This window comes from Gallus gallus, chromosome 4, assembly GCF_016699485.2.
Source record: "Gallus gallus isolate bGalGal1 chromosome 4, bGalGal1.mat.broiler.GRCg7b, whole genome shotgun sequence".
In the NCBI taxonomy this organism is placed as follows: Eukaryota; Metazoa; Chordata; class Aves; order Galliformes; family Phasianidae; genus Gallus; species Gallus gallus.
Genome location: NC_052535.1, coordinates 20,799,335 through 20,817,259, shown reverse-complemented (window position 1 = coordinate 20,817,259; position 17,925 = coordinate 20,799,335). Strand labels below are relative to the sequence as shown.

Here is a 17,925-nt window from a genome sequence, read left to right as displayed (position 1 = left end):
AACTAAAACTAAATAGCTAATGAACAGACTTAAATCCCAGTCTGTTTTATATTTCTGTAACGTATTATTCAGAGAAGTTCATTAAATAATAATGATGGCAATAGTCATTAAATAGTGATGATCTGAACCATGTGGAACAATATGAACACATAGACTAAATACAGATGCTTGTAAAATGCAAGGAGGAAATGAGAAAAAAAAAGCTTGAGAAATAAAATGAGTAAGCATCAAACAGCAAAAGAAAGCTGAATACAGCTGATAGTCTGACAGGTTTATTTGTCTCTTCAATTAAGAGGAATAAAGCTGTAGTTTTGTGAGATCTGAATCTCACTGCAGAAGCATGTTAATACAGGGTTCTGCTCAGGTTGTTTGCTCAGAGGTCATCCGTGAATTAGGCAAAGGTTGTTTCCTGCACAGAAAAGCCAGTGATGTGATGAAGACAGGGTGGCAGCACTGCTGTCTGGTAAGGACTACCATGGTCACATTTGCTGCAAGTCCTGAGGTTGCGTTTTAAAGTTAAGTGTCACATGCACACATTTTTTCTGATTTATGTAAGAACCAAGTGACACAAGAGCATCAGCTGCTTTGAGTTAGGGAAAGAAAGAAGCCCAGAGTCAGTCATCACTGCTTTTTTAAAGATGACTTTGAATGAAGTGGCTAGAATAGCCACTGGAAAAAAGCTCCACAGAGCCCAGCCATACTTTCACTGTGATCTTTCATAGTATGCTGTTATTGAACTACTCACTGAGTAGCATTCATGCTACCAAATATTTTCACAAAGACTGGATTTCCTTCAAAAAGCCTTGCTAATGAAACATACCTAGATTTCACCTGTAAATCAATAAAACATAGGTGTAGGTTTTGGTGAACTCAAATACTATGTCACTTCCAGAGTGACAGATTAGCTGAATGACTTCATTAACCTCAGCAGGATGGATTAGGCACACAGTACAACTGGCTGGGACAATTCAAGTCACTGATATCCCAGCTAAAAACAGTATCACTCCTGCTCAACTGGTCATTCTGGAATTCATTACAGACAAAGGTGTAGACTATACTAGAAAGAGAGAATTTGAGCTCAAATCTTCCTTCCCCAAAGAAGCAGCACTCCACTTCTAAAGACTGATTCCCACACAACACCACTCACACTAACTGAAATATTACCTACCATCTCCTCTTATCTGACCTAGAATTTTCACGTGAAAAGTTCCTAACTAGCCAAAAGTTCCCCTTAAATTTCCACCAGTTAGAACACATTTTTAATATGTTTACCTAAGCTTGCATGGAATGTATGCATAGCTGCTGAGAAACATAAGGAAATGTAGCAATATTTTTCAAAGTAATTTATCAGTCCTGGTCAAGACACAGTGAATACCAAGCAAAGGCTAATGCAACTGAAGTCTCACCATTGCCGTAAGGGGAATTAAAAAAAAAAAAAGTAATAGTAAAGCTAGAAATGCCTTATTGAGAATTTTGCCTAAACAACAATTTCTGGGGGGAAAAGGCAAAGGAAAAAAAGAAAAAAAAAAAGCACAAACTGTCTTCTCCTTCTCTGCAAGACATAAGAAAGCAAACTGTGTTCTCACTTTACAAAGAGTGTCTGCAAAATCCAGAAAGAAAACAAGTACTCTGAGTCTGTCAGCATGAAATCTCTGTGGGCTATGACTGGCCTCTCTCCAGTCTGCTTCTGGTATCACTGATGAATAAAAGAAATGACTGTAAATACTGTAGTGCATGGGATACATAGTGAGGTGTCCATCTCCTCATTCTTCCACTGCAGCTGTACATATTTTATCACTGCCTTTGAAGAACATGATTAATATTTTAAATTGATACAATAGATGATTATCTTCATAATTCATTAATCAACATCCAGAAGTTTAAATGAGTACATATGCATGGCAAAAATGAATCATACACTTGATTTGAAATTTATATAACTTTGTTACATTTGTGCCAAGCAAATATGTCAGAAGACATTACTCTCTGTTGGGTTATCATGACATCTTCTCCCAGAACTCACTGAAGTTACAAGGAGTCCTTATTACAGGCAGAGCCCCATGAGGATGACTGGAGAAAGGAATGCCAACAATATTTATTCTACACAAATAGGAAGGGAGACCTCTGTTGTTGTTTTCATTCATATTGCCCTGATCCCTGTTCTTAAGATCCCATTACCATTTTAGGAGAAATGAATACAGCTTTTACTTATGTCATGACAATCAGGGAAAAAATAAGTATGTGTCAGAGGGAAGCCAATTCACAATCCATCTTACAATACGCTGCAGACCAAAGAGTCATACTGCATGCTTTTTCCATTGTCAGCATTTACTTAGAGCTCATAATTTGGATAAGCTAACGTCAGTCTTTGCCTTTGCATAGATTACTGTCTGACAGAGAAAAATATATATTCCAACTACTGTTATCTCCCACAAAATTTCCTATGTAACACTGAAACAACAGAGTTAATACAGCTAATCTGTCATTTTAGTCATATAATGTGGCAGTAGATGTCTGAAAATGATAAAAATAAGTTCTGGGAAGCACAGCATCTGTCATCTGGCCATACACTGTATGTACTATTTTCCTGGTACAAACTATCAGTGCTCTGCTTTGCAGGTGTTAGATTTCCGAAGTGCAGTAACTGAAAGCATAAAAACAGGTTAATACAGATTGAATAAACACCGTATAATTCATATGAATGATCTCTATGATCTCTAGAGTGCTTAATAGTCAAATTTTCAAACTGTACAGCCTGACTTCTCTACTACTAAGGAGAAACATCACAATCCCTCCAATGCAAAGTCATACTACTTGAATTATATTAAAACTATGAATCTCGGAGTAACAGTTTATGAATGCTCACAAATACAGTTGACAGCTAAACATTTAAAATTAGATGTTCAACTTCAGTCCTTGAGTCTGGAGGTAATCTAGTAAAGTGAACAAAAAAAACCTTTCCTTCAATGTGCAATGTGAAACATCAATCTTGCTGGGGCACCCTGAATCATGGTCTGAAATAGTTCTTTTTCATCTGCTGTGGTAAGACCACAAACTCCCAACATGGCCATGTAAGCAAGCTTCCTGAAGCTGGGGTTGTGAATAGCTCAGTTAGTGCCACTTCTTTTGTTCTTGCCTGTCAGAAACCCCTATATTTAGCTTTGGTTTCACATTCAGCACTACTCCATGTTTAGGAGCCTTTATATAGCACTCTGAACTGCCTTGTTTTTCCCTGAAGCATTACAAGGAGCCAGAAGTTTAAGCAGAACTACAAATATTTGTCCATACCTGCCCCCATGTCCCAGTCTCTTTTTCTAGATGTGTGAACACCAAGAAGAGCAATGTACACAACCTGAAAGGAGCACCATCTTGGCTAGAAAGCATAAATGGAGAGACATTTGAGATAATTTGCCTTTCAGAGATCTACATGGTGGTAATGAGAACAGAATGTAGTCCTACGGTTTTCCTCACCCTTAGTTTTAGGGTAGTTTCATGAGCAGACCCGAGAGCTTTCACAGCCTGGAGGCTCTTTCTGTATGAAGTACAGGGCTCAAGTCTGTAACTTTTCTGCACAATTGCATTGCCTCATCACTATAATGTTCAGAATGGAGTGAGAATTTCTCACCAGGGAGGGAGGATTACTGAAAGAAATTCAGCCTACCACAGTTAATTACTGTTTTACAAGAGAACTTACGTTTTGCTTATACAGCCTTATCTTTTACTCCCCAGCACACTTATCCATTCTGAATACAAATTCCCAGACCTCCTGGAATGTGGCCCTGTCTGTCTGGGATCATGGCTTTCTATGAGAGCTACATGCTACAGGATAATTAAACCACTGACCAATTGCTGTTACCACAGGTCAGAAGAATTTTTACAGGAACCAGAAATGGGTTCTGCAATGTCTTTATTTTTAGAGTGACTGAAATGTAACTGTCCCCACAAATAAATTCAGGCTGCTGTTTCAACTCCATTCCATCTTCTCCCACAAACTGCATCAACTCTCCCATCACATCTACAAATTAAATTGCTCATAGACTATCAACAGTGTCTTCTACAAGGTGGGAGAGAATGTTGACAGGGATGATTCCACTTTTAACCATTCACATTAGAGGGATGATCACACACTACTGATAGACCACATAGGCCCAAGCACTTGGTCAGAAGAAAAGTCCGTGTTCATGGGAGGGTGGAGAGGATCCAAGGTAGAATACTTTGACTGACTTCAGCTTTTATGGAAAGAGATTGTCAGAAGCTGCCAGTTAACCAAGAGAAATGTACAGAGAAGTCTTTCATTCAAATCTATGCTTTAAACGCATGCAAAGCTTTTCTTTCCCCTCAGTCCTGCTATCTTGTTATTTTTTTTTTAAATAAGCTGTTTATTCAACCTTGGCATTTGTGACCTTTCTAAGCTTCTGCCCTGGCAGATGGCACGAGCCATGTTTTCTGGAGGGCTTTGAGGGCCATTTCACAGCTTCTGAAGTAATGGATATGCTTTTCTGAATACAACCCAAAACACAGTTTGTATTCCTGTTCCGTGGGTAAAAAGTCTCTACAGGTATCATGCATTTAATCACCTATGTGTGTATAAAGTTTCATGTGGGAAAATGCATATAGGTGGGAAGGGATGCAGCATAAAAACATAGTCTTGAGTTCAAGAGGAAAGAATGAGATTCAGAGACCAAAGCAATACTGATTGTTAGACTCTCTGGGGGACCATCAGCAACTATAAGTGTGCAGGTGAACAGCTGAGTCACACTAAAATCGTAATTAAAGGGGATAGCTGTGACTGCAAGCACAGTGCTAACTGATTTTGTTAGCTGCTATTTGACACATATCTCTATGCCTTCTGTAACCAAACTTCCCTCTGCTTATAATTGAATTTGTGTAGAGATCGTGCGAGGGGCTTTGAGAGAGACCTTCTGGGTTACCAAGGACCGTGGGATAACAGCAACAGCTGCAACACTGCAACATAACTGAAGTATTATGACACAAAAAAAGGGAGAAGTGTTCTTCAGCAGTGCTCTTAGAAAAAGTCACAGCTGCATGTCCAACATGTTTACCAGGAACAGGTATTAAGAGGAATTATGAGGAAGTTACGCTAAGGGAAAGCAGTAACATTAGACAAAATCTGTTTTGACCACATCTTCCATCCCAAACATGTCTGTCTATACATCTTATTCTCAACATCAGTCCTCACCATGACTAAAATGTGGCAGCTTCTTAAACCTCCTCTGCCATCTGGCAACATTTTCAAAATAATGCCAGTACTGGAAGGGAAGTAACATGTGCCTATTCAAAAGGCTGTCTCTGCATGGGGCAATTCAAACAAAATACCCACGTTTATCTGATCAAAACTGGCTAAATTGTTCACATAGGCTTAAATCACATTAACAAGAAATGTAAAACAGTCACACTTGTGCTTAACCTTTGTGGCACAGTCTCACAAAAATCATAGTGCAATTGCCCGTTCTGTACTCTTTTCTAGACTTTAAACCTGTAACACTCTTTCACTGTTACCTACAATGTCACTTCAAGCTCATATTTTCCATCCTGCAGAGACGCTACAGACACACAACAACTTGCAGAAACACAGCAACGTGGAGTAGCCTCCAAATGGGAAATAACAGAGAAAATACAGCTGGTGGACAGTCTATGGCCAAGAAATAGATCAAGTGACTAAATCCACTTGTGCCTAATACCAAGTCAGCTGTATTCAGTATAGGGGATTGTAAAATAAGCTCTGTAACCTAATAAGGCTGTAATCTACAGAATTCGTAAAGGATTTTCTTCAAGAGCTCAACCTGTTTTTTTTTTGTTTTTTTTTTTAATGTTTTCCATGGAGACAAAAGGCTAGAGTTTTGTTTCATCAAAGCTTCATATTATATTGCACCATGCATCTGCAGTAACTAGCTTCCTAGATTTATGTGAAAAACTCCCTATTGTGAACTTTTAGGTCCAATATATATCAATTTGTTTGTGAATCAACAAACATCTGAGAATGAGACAAGTATAATTACTCTCTGTTTCATTTGAAAAGCCCAAGGTAAGAAAGAAAATGATCTAAACTTTGATGCAAGATCTTACATCTGTCTGAGGAAGCACTAGATTAAAATAAAAACAAGTGATTAAGCATCAGCTTCATGAAACCCCTCTAAAGAAAAAGCTGGGAAAAAAACAGTTCCAGAAACAAATAAAAATAAGATGGCTATTTGAGTCACTATCACACAACGTGCAGAGAAGTATGGCATTATCATAGAATCACAGAATTATAAATAATTACAAGTAAGAGTTTTTGCTCCCAGATACAAAATAGTATTTTCCTAAATGAAGGAAGCAAATATCTGTTTATGAGACAATAATGAACTTTTTATGGGATTTCTAATCAGCTTGTTTTCAGCTTATTCTAATAGTTAATTTCATGCCAGAGGTGTACATTTAGATACAGACTCATGTACTGGATATGAATTAAAGTAAAAGTTCAGGTGTGCTCATTTCTCATACAAACATGCTAAAGTCCAAAACATAAACCAGTCCTAATAGCACCCATTTCAACATCAAACTACAGAACTCAAGAACTCGAGTCAATCAGACTCGACACAAATATTTTTTTAAAAATTTATTTGTGTATATTTGAATTTCATAATTGTAAAGTTTGTTTCTTATATAATTACTAGCTGTTTTTATTTTCCTGAGGAGGCAGAATTTAGTTTTTTGCATGTTGAAAATAGACAAGAGGCATTATTTTTTATAATAAAGCTTTAAATTGTATTGTGCTAGTAATCAACATAAATTAAAGGCAGATTAAAATTTTAACTTAAAATTTCCTTAGGAATTTGTACCACTCAATCATACAAATGATGCAAAATTCCTTTGTGCTTTAATAGGGAACTTTTCATTCAACCATTTCCTCTGAGACTAATTTTGGTCTCATCACTGAATTCGCACTCCACTACTGCATCATATTTTGGTTTGTTTCTGAGGAAAGACTTCTCCTTTTTTTTGTCCACAGCAAAAAAACATTAAGAGTAAGACATCTCTTTTACAATTTGCACTGTCATCAACTACAGGTTTTGTGAAATGTTATTAGAACACATCAATGGCTGAAAGTTTGTCATCAACAGCCTAAGTTAGGAGACCAAGACAAAGCTCACCTGGACTGTTCATTCACTCACCTAAGGGTTCTACTGCCAGTCACAGACCCAGCAATCCTGCAGTTCCACTACCACAAGTGACTGTGTCTCTAGCTGTGAACTTCAGCCAAGTGAGACACCAACAACTTGTTCGTTACTCAGAAAATGACGGAGTTCACTGCTATGGCAATTAATTCTAACAAGCAGCATTGTACATGTGGATACATCAGTCAAACAAGGGAACCTGCTGGGATATCCAGAGAAAGCTTTCACTGTCTAGAATGTAAAAATACAATGTAAAAAATTTTAGCATTTATTCACCTCAAACAGTGGTGACAAATGATGTCATATTTATACATTTCAAAACTAACTGGTATCAAGAAATGAGTACCAGGAAACACTGTGCACTGATGTTCTGAATTGTAATTAAGATCAAGCTAAGATCAGAGGGAAGTACTGGATGCTTTCACAAGACCATGGCAGGTCTGGATTCCGCTCCCAGCTGTGTAAGTCACTATCCAATGACTTCAGTGCTCATGCCTGTCCGGGGAACCATGGCATTTCTCCCATTGCCAGAAGTCCTTACATTAACTCAAGCAGAATGCTCTGTACAGAACTCTACTATTCAAAGGAAACAGAATGGATACGGGTCACTTCAAATGAGTCATGTCACATTTGAGACCTGTATTGTAATGTTTTCAAATCCAAAGATATGTCTCATCTTTAGGGTTGATATAATAACAAATAAGAACACTCATATGTAGAAATTTTCTAAAAAATTGCCATTACAAATAAATGTCATTATTAGCATTTAAAAAGAATGGGAACTTTAAAAGTACCCTTTAAACACTGCCTCACTGTTGTTATTCTATTTTATATTTCCTTGCAATAAGTCTGTTAGTGCTAGCTAGCCAGTTTCATCTTCCAGTTTTCTTTCGTGGTCACAGTTAAAAGGTGCTTTAGATTTGCCTGAGTCACTTCAGCATTTAAGGCACAGTGCTCTTCTACACACATTGGAAACTCATTACATTCCACCTATCTTTCCACATTTACACCACATCAATGAAAAGATGACCAAGGCCACCCGTGAAAATGAGAAAAAAAGGCCCTCTGAAATAAATGTATGTATCATCCTATCAAGCAACATAAAACACAGTAGGCATTAGAAAGTGAAACTCATTTTAGTGTGAAATGAATATATTCTCTATTCATCTGAACAATCACTGATTTTTATTTCTGTATTTTTACAGAAAGATTGCTCCATAAGGGCGTGTTTTGTAGAAAGAATTTATCCACCTCCAAAAAAACTCTAAATCACTACTGGAAGCTGTTAAGACATTAGTTCTATTCAGCATGTGACAAGAATACAAGTAGGACAAGACCTCTTTTACATAGCTAAGCAAACCAGAAACTGAACTTCAGTACAACAGTTTCAGATCCTCTTAGTATACTCATAATATGATGCTAGACAGCAAAACATTACAGTACTACATTATTCTGTGCTTATAAATAGCAATATATGGTGTTGGAATCCCCTGCAAACATTTTTAATCATTGTTAAGAATCTGTTTACTATTGCTTAGACTTTTCATTAAAATAAATTACTTGCTGTAGAAGAAACAAATTCATTGATAGAACTCAGCTATGTCACCAGTCAAACCCTCATCCTCTCATTCCTACTCCCCATAATTGTTCTCTCAACAGAAACCATCACCTTCCTTGTCAACTGCTATTTCATTTTCAGTGTTAAAATATAGCAGAATTATGATCAAGCAAGAATATAAAGGAAATGTGGAACATACGATGGACAGAGGTATTGCTTCTTTTTTCCCTTTCCTTTCTTTGACGACTTCTCTTTGGAATAGACTTCTTCCACCCATAAGGAGAATGAGACAAAGAAGAAGATCGCTAGCAGGATCTTCATCTTGAAGATTAAAGTTCAGAGAAATATTTGGTCTACAGGAAAAGAAAATAAATAGGTTTATGTAAGTAGGGTAATATAGGACAAATGAGAACACAAGTACAGAAGGTAAACAAGTATTTCATTAAATATATGTATATTTGGTCTTAGCTGTCGTGGGAGAGAGTCTGTTGAGATGCGAATCTGATCTTAAACTAATTTAGGTAATTTTCTGAGCATCAGATAGTTTCCCAAAATTAAGAGAATAACAGCCAGGAACAGATTTAAGTGCAAGATAGCTTCAGTGTATTTAAAACATAAACAAGATGACCTTCAAAGGGTACCTAACTCAAAATCCTCAGAAACCTGGTAGGAGAATTCCTCTCCAAAAATACTATGAATTAACTGCATTAAACATGGTTAAATGTGACAAACCAGTCATTTACCAAGACAGAGAACTGAGAGCACTCTATGTGCTTGGCACATATAAAAAAAAAAAAAAAAAAAAAAAAGTAACAATTTCAATTTATTAGAAAGGGCCACACATTCAATCTCATGGATGGAAATGTAAACATCAATGGCTATCTTGCAAGGACTCTAGCTGCAGAGTCAGCACTAAATGGGAAGCATAAAGATGCCTTGAGTGCAATCCAGAGGGTTCAGCATTACCCCATCCCATTCAATTCACTTGGGAGGTACCTGGCCCAGGCCGGGAGCCCAGCCTGCGTGGGGTCAGGCAGGCCCACCTGCCCAGGGCCGCAGCCATAAGGCACCCCAGGTGTGTTATATTTTCCATTCCATAGCTGCTTCCCACGCCACCTCCTTAGGCCAACGGAGACCTCACAATTCCTCAGCATCACCTGCACTTCCCACTTACTCAATTACCTGTGAGACTGCCTCTCCCGCACCTTCCAGAGGGTCATTTCCATTCCCTCGCAAAGCCCCAACCCCACTCGGAGCACCGACAGAGGGGCTCCGCCGCATGCAACCGAGCCCGGTGCCCCCCTCGGCTCGGCCCGGCTTCGGGCAGCCCCTACCCCACAGCTACCCGCCCGGCCCCGCCGCCGCCGGGCGCTGGCCGAGGTGCTGACAGGGCCGCTGCGCCCGCCCCACCCGCGGAGCCTCCACTGGCGGGGCCCATGCGGCTGCAGCCCCGCGCTCACCGCCGCGCACGATCGCGTCCGGGCCGGAGCCGAGCGGAGCGGAGCCGCCGCCAGTATTCCGCGCTTAGGGCCAGCGGCAGTCGGAGAGCCGGCGGCGGGGCATGGTGCGGCGCGGAGCGGAAGAGCGGCTCCGGCCAGCGAGCCCTACCTCCGGCGATGCTCCGCGGCCAGTGAGCATGTGCGGAGCGACGGCGCGGCGGCCTCGTAGTGAGCATGTCCCGCCGCCCGCACATGGGCACTGCGTGGCTAGGCTTGGGAGGGAGGGGAAGGGGTGGTGTGCTATCGACGGTAGCTAATCGTGCTCTGCTACTGCACAGGATCGGCAGCAGCAGGACGGTGATGATGCAGAGTGGCACGGAATCACAGAACAGCTTGGGTTGGAAGGAACCTCAAAGCCCACCCAGTCCCAACCCCTGCAGTGGACAGGGTTGCTCCCCACCAGCTCAGCTGCCCAGGGTTCCATCCAGCCTGGCCTTGAGTGCCTCCAGGGATGGGGCTCCCACCACTTCTCTGGGCAGCTGTGCCAGGGCCTCACCTCTGCATGAAAGCTTTCCTCCTAAAATCTAATCTGAATCTCCCCTCTTTTAGCTTAAAACCATTCCCTTTTTTCCTATCACTGTCTGCCCATGTACATCCTTGCTCACTTTGTGTTCTCTGAAGCAGGAGCTGTGCTTATGCTTCATGCTTATATTACAGACAGCCCTTTGGCCCAGTTTTTCAAGCAGGCAGAGATTGCTGTACAGTCAAGTAGCCCTAGGTCATCAAATGTCCACCCCACATTGTAGTACAAAGGCATCGTCTCCCATCTGTCTCACATTCCTTTCAGCAACCAAGCCACATAAAATTGTCTGTTCCCACATCTTCCAGTTTTGCTTTCCATCACTGCCAGTATACACTTCCAGAGCTTCTGTTCATGCTATAATGCAAGAACAGCACGACCTGAAGATGTATAAGAGCACTTTCCATTTTTCAGAACAGGCGCAGTGATTGATAAATACCTCAGCACATGCTTTCTGTAATGTCCTATGATCTGTACCATACTTCTCTGAAGCCTTGCTTGACTTTGGAATATAATAACAAAAAGTGGAAACAATCACAAGTCTTGCAAATGAAAATAAGTGGGCAAATGACCTGATCTGTGCACCATGCACTGAGCAGTGTGTAGGTTTGGTAATACCCACATGTTGGGTTCCCTCAGCTTCACTTTTCCATAGAGTCATAGAATCACAGAACATCCTGAGTGGGAAGGGACCCACAGAGACCACCCAAAATCCAAACCCTATATCTGAGAGCAGTATCCAGATGCCCCTTGAACGCCAGCAGCTTGTGGCCATGTCCACTGCTCTCTGCCGAAGAACCTTTTCCTAAACACCCCCAACTGTCCCTTGATGCAGCTCCATGCCATTCTCTCAGGCCCTGCTGCTGTCACAGAGAGCAGAGCTTGGAGCTGCATTTGCCATTTGGACTCCCCTCAGTCCTCTCTGCTCTGGGCTGAACAAACCAATGGGATCTCGGCCACTCCTCATACACCTTGCCCTCCAGACCCTTCACCATCTTTGTTGCCCTCCTTTGGATGCTCTGCAATATTTTAAAGTCCTTCTTATGTTGCAGCAACCAAACCTACATGCAGTGCTCGAGGTGGGGCCGCATAGCAGAAGGGATAACCTCTTCCCTTGCCCAATGGCAGTGCTGGGTCTGATGCATCCCAGGGTATGGTTGGCACTTCTGGCTGCCAGAGCACACTGCTGACTCAAGATAATACTCAGATGATTATTCCATTGACTTCTGAATTGGCTGCTTTAAAGTATACTTATACTGCCATAGATGTGTACGTGTGTGTGCATCAACATACGTGCATGCAGATGGGAAAACACTGTCATAGTCAGATCATCGGAAGGTCACAGGTCTCTCTAGATATAGTTTTTGAGCTCAAACACAGGAACTTGCAAAATTAAACAAAGCCAAGTTGTTTCCTGAAACAGCAAAACCCAGAGGCTTCCCACAACGCTCTCTGCAAGCAGAAATAAAAGGTAGAGGAGGCTTATTTTTTAAAGCCCTTCTGAAGTTTATCTCAGGAATAGAAACCAAGGTGTTACAGCTGCTCTATGACTGGCATTAAGCAGATTCAGGACTGGGTGCCTACTCATTACTGTTTCAATTTTTCTTCATTTCAATTATGTTACTGGAGATAGGGACATAAAAAATAAGAAAGAGATCTGCTTCAGACATGAGGATGAATGTGGTTTGCATTAAGAAAGCATTAGCGTGGAAGAAAAACACAAGCACCTCCAGCATGTGGTAGTGGCAGCAGCAGAGCAACAAATCACTCCGAGCACTACTGCAGCAGGGCAGGCTCTCTGCACTGTGCTTCTTGCAGCACGGAGCCTCGCTGCCTTGCATCTCATTCTGTACACAGAGTGCAAAACTGCCTCCATTGGGCTTGCTGCAAATCCTCTGGTGTTTGCAAGTGCGTCATGCTGCAGCCATAGGTACATACCTAAGGGTAAGTGATAACTCACCAGGACAAAGCATAAAGTTGAAATTAATACCATCCACCCCCTGGAGTCGCATAAAATAAGAGTATATGGCTGATGTCTTCCTGTGGCTAATAAAAGTGGGATATATGGATGCTTTGTTAAGTTATCTATGTATGTAATATCTTTGTGTGCTGAACCTCATAAATAATAGCAAATATTGCAAGAAATATTTCAATAACTCATTAGTTTTAAATGCACCTAAATGAAATAAGTGTCAGTTCTGCCCACCCTACTGCCTCACTCAGAGCTGCCAGAAGAAGCCACTACTCTCACTCGCAAGATTCTGAAGGACAGCCCATGTTTCATTCTGGTGTTGCACTGCAGTGCCAACAGAAATCTTATTATAGGTAAATGAAACTAGTAAATAAAAGTTTTAGTATTAAATGAATGAATAAGGGCAAAGTCAGCCCTCTCTCTGCATCTGTTGCATTATTCAAGTACAGGAGTGGACCTGGGTATCTTTCTTCTGTGTGCACCTGCTGCTGTACGTGCTGTTGGGAACATCTGACTGCACTCATTTCTCTGATTCAGGAGTGATCTCCAGGCATTCCTGATCATAGACATTATCCTCATCTCTAGAAAACAATTCTAAACCATAGGTAAAATATAGCAATATCTTCCCTAGTGACCACCCAGGGACATTAGGAAGCCTTTATTTTGCAGTAGTGGAACTTGGAGATCAGGAAATCCAGTAGTCTGTTATTTGAACACTAAAAAATAATGCCATTGCTGTATAAGAATTTCTTTGTTCTTTCTATTCTTTTAGGCTACTTTCTTAAGGTACTGAGTTTTGTATAGTCATATTCTCTATGCACAAGTGTTCAAATGGTTTGTTGCAAACTTTAGATTTTGTTTGACTGATTGATATAACATATTTAGGAAAAAAATAAATAAAAGGGGGGGGGAGGGGGCTGGAACTCAGAGATACTAGGTCCTGAATGTTTTCTAAAGGCAGCTGGCTGAGAAGAGAGATTCATCTGATATCTCTACTGAAGGAAATAAGGAGGAAGAAAGCAGACTGGCATGAGTGATTGCTAGACATCATAAAATCTCCTGGGAGAAAGCTAGTGTAAACTCTTTAAACACAAACGTGCCTAATTAATAAAGTATCTGCTTTATTAGAGGAGAAATCATGACTGAAAAACAGAACTTTTAATGCCAGGTAACAAACAAAATTTTATTAAAGCATCTATCCAGCTTTTTTCAAGAAACTGAATACGTGTTTTTAAATTCCTAACAACAGAAGAACCTATACTGTAGCTTTCAGATTAATTCATTTAAAAAACCAGTCAGCCACAAGACCCACATGGATTGTAAATCAGGTTTCATTAGTTTCAATGGTCACAAAAGTTGTCTCGGTTTGCACAATTAGAAAATATCATTTTATGAAGGACTTCATGTTCTGCAACCTTTGCCGTTACAAGTGTTTTTATTTCAGTGTCCCTTCTTCAGTGTCACAGAATACTGAAGGATGCTGGAATCTCTTTCTTCTGCTTTCTTTTTATATAAATAAGTATATGTCTTTTACATGAAGAAGTACATATCTTTATGTATGTAACATCTAAGAAATATAGGCAAAATAGGAATCTGGTATCAATGATCAGGACCGTGAAAGATACATGATTTCTCTCATTCTGAAAGTACTGGTGATTTTAACTCCATTTTGAAAAACAGACACTTTAAGCAGCAAACCCAGCTCTGAACAAAATAACAAACAGATGAACAAGCAGATGAAGGATGATATAATCTATCCTCCATCATGTTCCAGTCCCTCATCTCTCTTTGTTACAGATACTGAGCATGACAGATAATTCTTACAGGGCGGATGTGAATGCTGGCAAATTCAAACTGCTATGCTTTGGTGCTCTAAAATGAGGACTTCTGGGAGAATTGTACGTGCACTCTTAATGAATGAAATAGCAATTAGAAATGTGTGTACCTTGCAACATCATATTGCTGGTAAATATAATAAGGCTGATGTATGTTGGCTTTATGTATTTGATAAAGAGCTTGTCAAAACAGCAATGGTATGTATTGATTATAAGTGACATAATTGTACTAATGCTTGTACTTTTCAGGAAGCGGCCACATGTCTTATTGCTGTTGTGAGTATCTAGAAAATTGGGTCATATGAGATGCCCAAAACATATGTTCCTTGCAGGCATATTCATTTTATTACTTGAATTTCCAAGGTAGCTATGCCTTTGCTGACAGATCACCACATGCAAAGCACTGTTTAGCTATGTGTGTGACCCAAGTTCCTCTACTCTGTTATTGATAAAAATGAATGTACTGTAGCAGTGGTCCCAGTGCTGAGGAAAAACAACAACAACAACAAAAGAACAGAGTACATGTCCTGTAATCACTGGAAGGATTGTTCAACAACAAAAGCAGAAGTAAATTAGCATACAAATGTTCATGTGTCACATGGACAATTGAAAGTGGGAGATGTGTGTAGCTGTTGATTCCAGGGTTTTGTAATATAGTCACCTAAGACATTAAAGTTTAATCACTGGAGCTAACAAGATTTTCATTACTCATACCAGTGGGTAAAAAATAAAAATAAAAATAAAAAAAAAATAGAGGGATTTCAGTGTAATAAGCTATCTCCAAAGAGATTAATTTTATAGTTCCAGTTGTCCAAATAAATCTAGGAAATAGTACTAATTGTATTGCTATGGAAAATTTTGCACATTCCTAAAATACAGCTTCATCAGCCTGAGAAATGTATTAACTGTCAAAAAACACCTCTCTTGGCTTTGGAATGTTTTACTAGTGGCACTGAAGTAACTTTAACCCTTTATGCCTTATAGCACCCACAGTGCTGTGGGACAAAGAAAATCATTATGAACAAAAAACCTAGCAAATGAATAAACAAGCTTAGCAGCTACTTGCGCCAGCCAGACGTAAACACACACGAGGCGCCCGGCTCCTACATGTGATCAAGGGGCTGTTGCACGTGTATAAAAGTCTGTAAGCACGTACAATAAACGTATTCGTCCTGCACCAGCAAGGGACATGCCTCTCTTGCCACACAGTGCCTTAAAAAAAAGTTTTTCACACAATCATGTACTCATTGAAAGATCAGCTAAGTCTCTCTTTAGAACTATTCAGGCTCATTTTCTACACGCAAGATAATCTTTTGGAAAATTCAGAATGATTGTCACACCGGTCTCGGGCAAATGCTTTAATAAATAAAAAAATGCCTGTTTGTATGCATCCAAACTCACGTTTTTCAATAAAACTGTTTAACTGTATAATTAATTGGCTGAACACACTTTATGCCAACTTCTTTCATGGATTATACTGTCATTTAATAATTGAGAAGCAAGTCAGTGGGGAGAAGGATTAGTCTGTCAGCTTTAAAGTGTTTGTTCATGCACAAATGGAAGACATAAATGACTTGTGAGGAGTTAATGCATGAATAATAATTGTTATCAACATGCTACAGGCATGAACTGCGTGCCTCGTGAATAACTGTACTGCACCTATGCGTGCACAAATCAATGGAAGAATTGAAAAGAATCTTGAACAGGAAGACAGGTATTATTGAAATGTCATTCAACACAGTTATGTATTTTCTGCAACACAAACGCTTTCTACAGGCACTTACTGCATACTGTGTGCTACACAGGATTAAATATCCATTTTTATTTTCTCTGCATATAATATCGAAAGAAAAGAAGAGGCATATACCTGAGTATGCAAGCCCAGGCAATTACAGCTAGTAAGAGTTTTAAGTATGACTTAGGATTCCTACTGGCTGACTATGTTGGGAAGATGTTTCTGAGGACAGAACTAAGCATCCTACAATGTAACATGCAAATTTGCTTTTCACCAAGCACAGTGTGTGCATACTGCCTAAATCACACTCCTGATGTGCTTTACCATATTACTCTAAACTTAAATTCTTCTTGATTTGCACTCAGTCTGAACAGCTGTCAGCTACCTGCTAAACATATGGTGCCAATGGCCCTCAGGGCAAATTTCTTACAATACACAAGATGCTCATTTGCAGTCTCTGTAACACGTCTAGCGCACTGTCACTGTCTTACAAGGAATGATGACTAGCTGAGGCTTCAATTCCAAACTGGACTTGAGCCCCCAAATTTATCATGTATCTGCTACCTAAAGCAAATGGATATTTTTTGTTTTCATTCAGATAGCTGTTTCAGCAGAATCCCAGTATAAAGGGCATAGTTTGATTCCAAGTCTAAAATACTGGTAGTCTCTACATCTGTGCTATAATCAATCATAACTTAGGATCTGTTTCCTCATCCAGACTTAGGAATTCATAGAAGGTACACATGATAATAAACACAGTTTATAAGTGAATGTCTGTGCTTTCAAACTTAACACCAGTGTGAAGGATTCATACTGATTAAAGAACCTCCCTTTGTAGATCTTCAAAGGTGCTATTAAACATACTCTGAAATTAAATACCTGCTTTTTTTTTTTTTTTCCCCTTTATTTTTTTTTCCAGAAAACTCGAAGAGCTGACGATACCAGATTGCCAGTTCTCTGGACAAGTAGTGAAGCTAAGACTATAATGTGTAGAGGCTCAGCTATCTATCCAGCAGTAGAAGTCCTGAATACATTCAGCAAGAACAGTCGGCTGAGGCACCAATGCAGTTATGTGACACACTTTTTAAAGAGATATTTTTCAAGAAAATGGAAAGTTGGAGAAAATTAGGGGTTGGAGCAATCACTATTACATTAAACCTCTAGACTGAGCGTACTTCTAAGATACCTGAATAGAACTGAAAACACAAGAAAGGTCATGTCATCTTAGTTTGAAAAACAAACTTCAGAGTAATAATTATACAGTTTGTACCTGGTTAATACACTACATTTAATTACTCAACACTGTTCTACTAACAATTAGTAATTTTAAAATGGATACTTCTAAAAATATTTTACCCAGAAATCTCTGTAGAAATCCATTCATCCCATAATGACAGCTTGTTATAGAAACAAATATTTTATACATTACATCCCAAATATGCACTGTAAATGACATACATCACAGCAAAATTAACTCTCGTTAAAAGTAAAGTTCAAGGAGCCATGGCGAAAGCTCTTGTACTGCTCTTTGTATGGCTAACAATAAACAGAGATGACAGAGGTCTTAGCATTTGTGGTCACTCAGTGTTAAAGAATGTACTGACCTTTTGCTGCATTCTAGTGTGATT

At 39.6% G+C, this 17,925-nt stretch overlaps 1 protein-coding gene across 6 annotated transcripts in view; it reads right to left on the bottom strand.

Moving 5' to 3' along the window:
* Positions 1–10,383, bottom strand: part of GLRB (glycine receptor beta) — a 46,513-nt gene extending 36,130 nt beyond the window's left edge. For 3 of the 6 annotated variants that reach the window (XM_015285340.4, XM_046941153.1, XM_046941152.1), the window contains exons 1-2: positions 10,345–10,383; positions 8,936–9,089 (exon numbers count right to left, since the gene is read on the bottom strand). In XM_015285340.4, coding sequence (XP_015140826.1) covers positions 8,936–9,057 — 122 coding nt within the window. In that variant the 5' untranslated portion in view covers positions 9,058–9,089; positions 10,345–10,383. Of the gene's footprint in view, positions 1–8,935; positions 9,090–9,918; positions 9,937–10,196 lie in introns of those variants that run through there. The other 3 variants (XM_420379.8, XM_004940905.5, XM_040699693.1) reach the window with 2 other exon arrangements.
* Between the last annotated feature and the right edge of the window lie 7,542 nt (positions 10,384–17,925).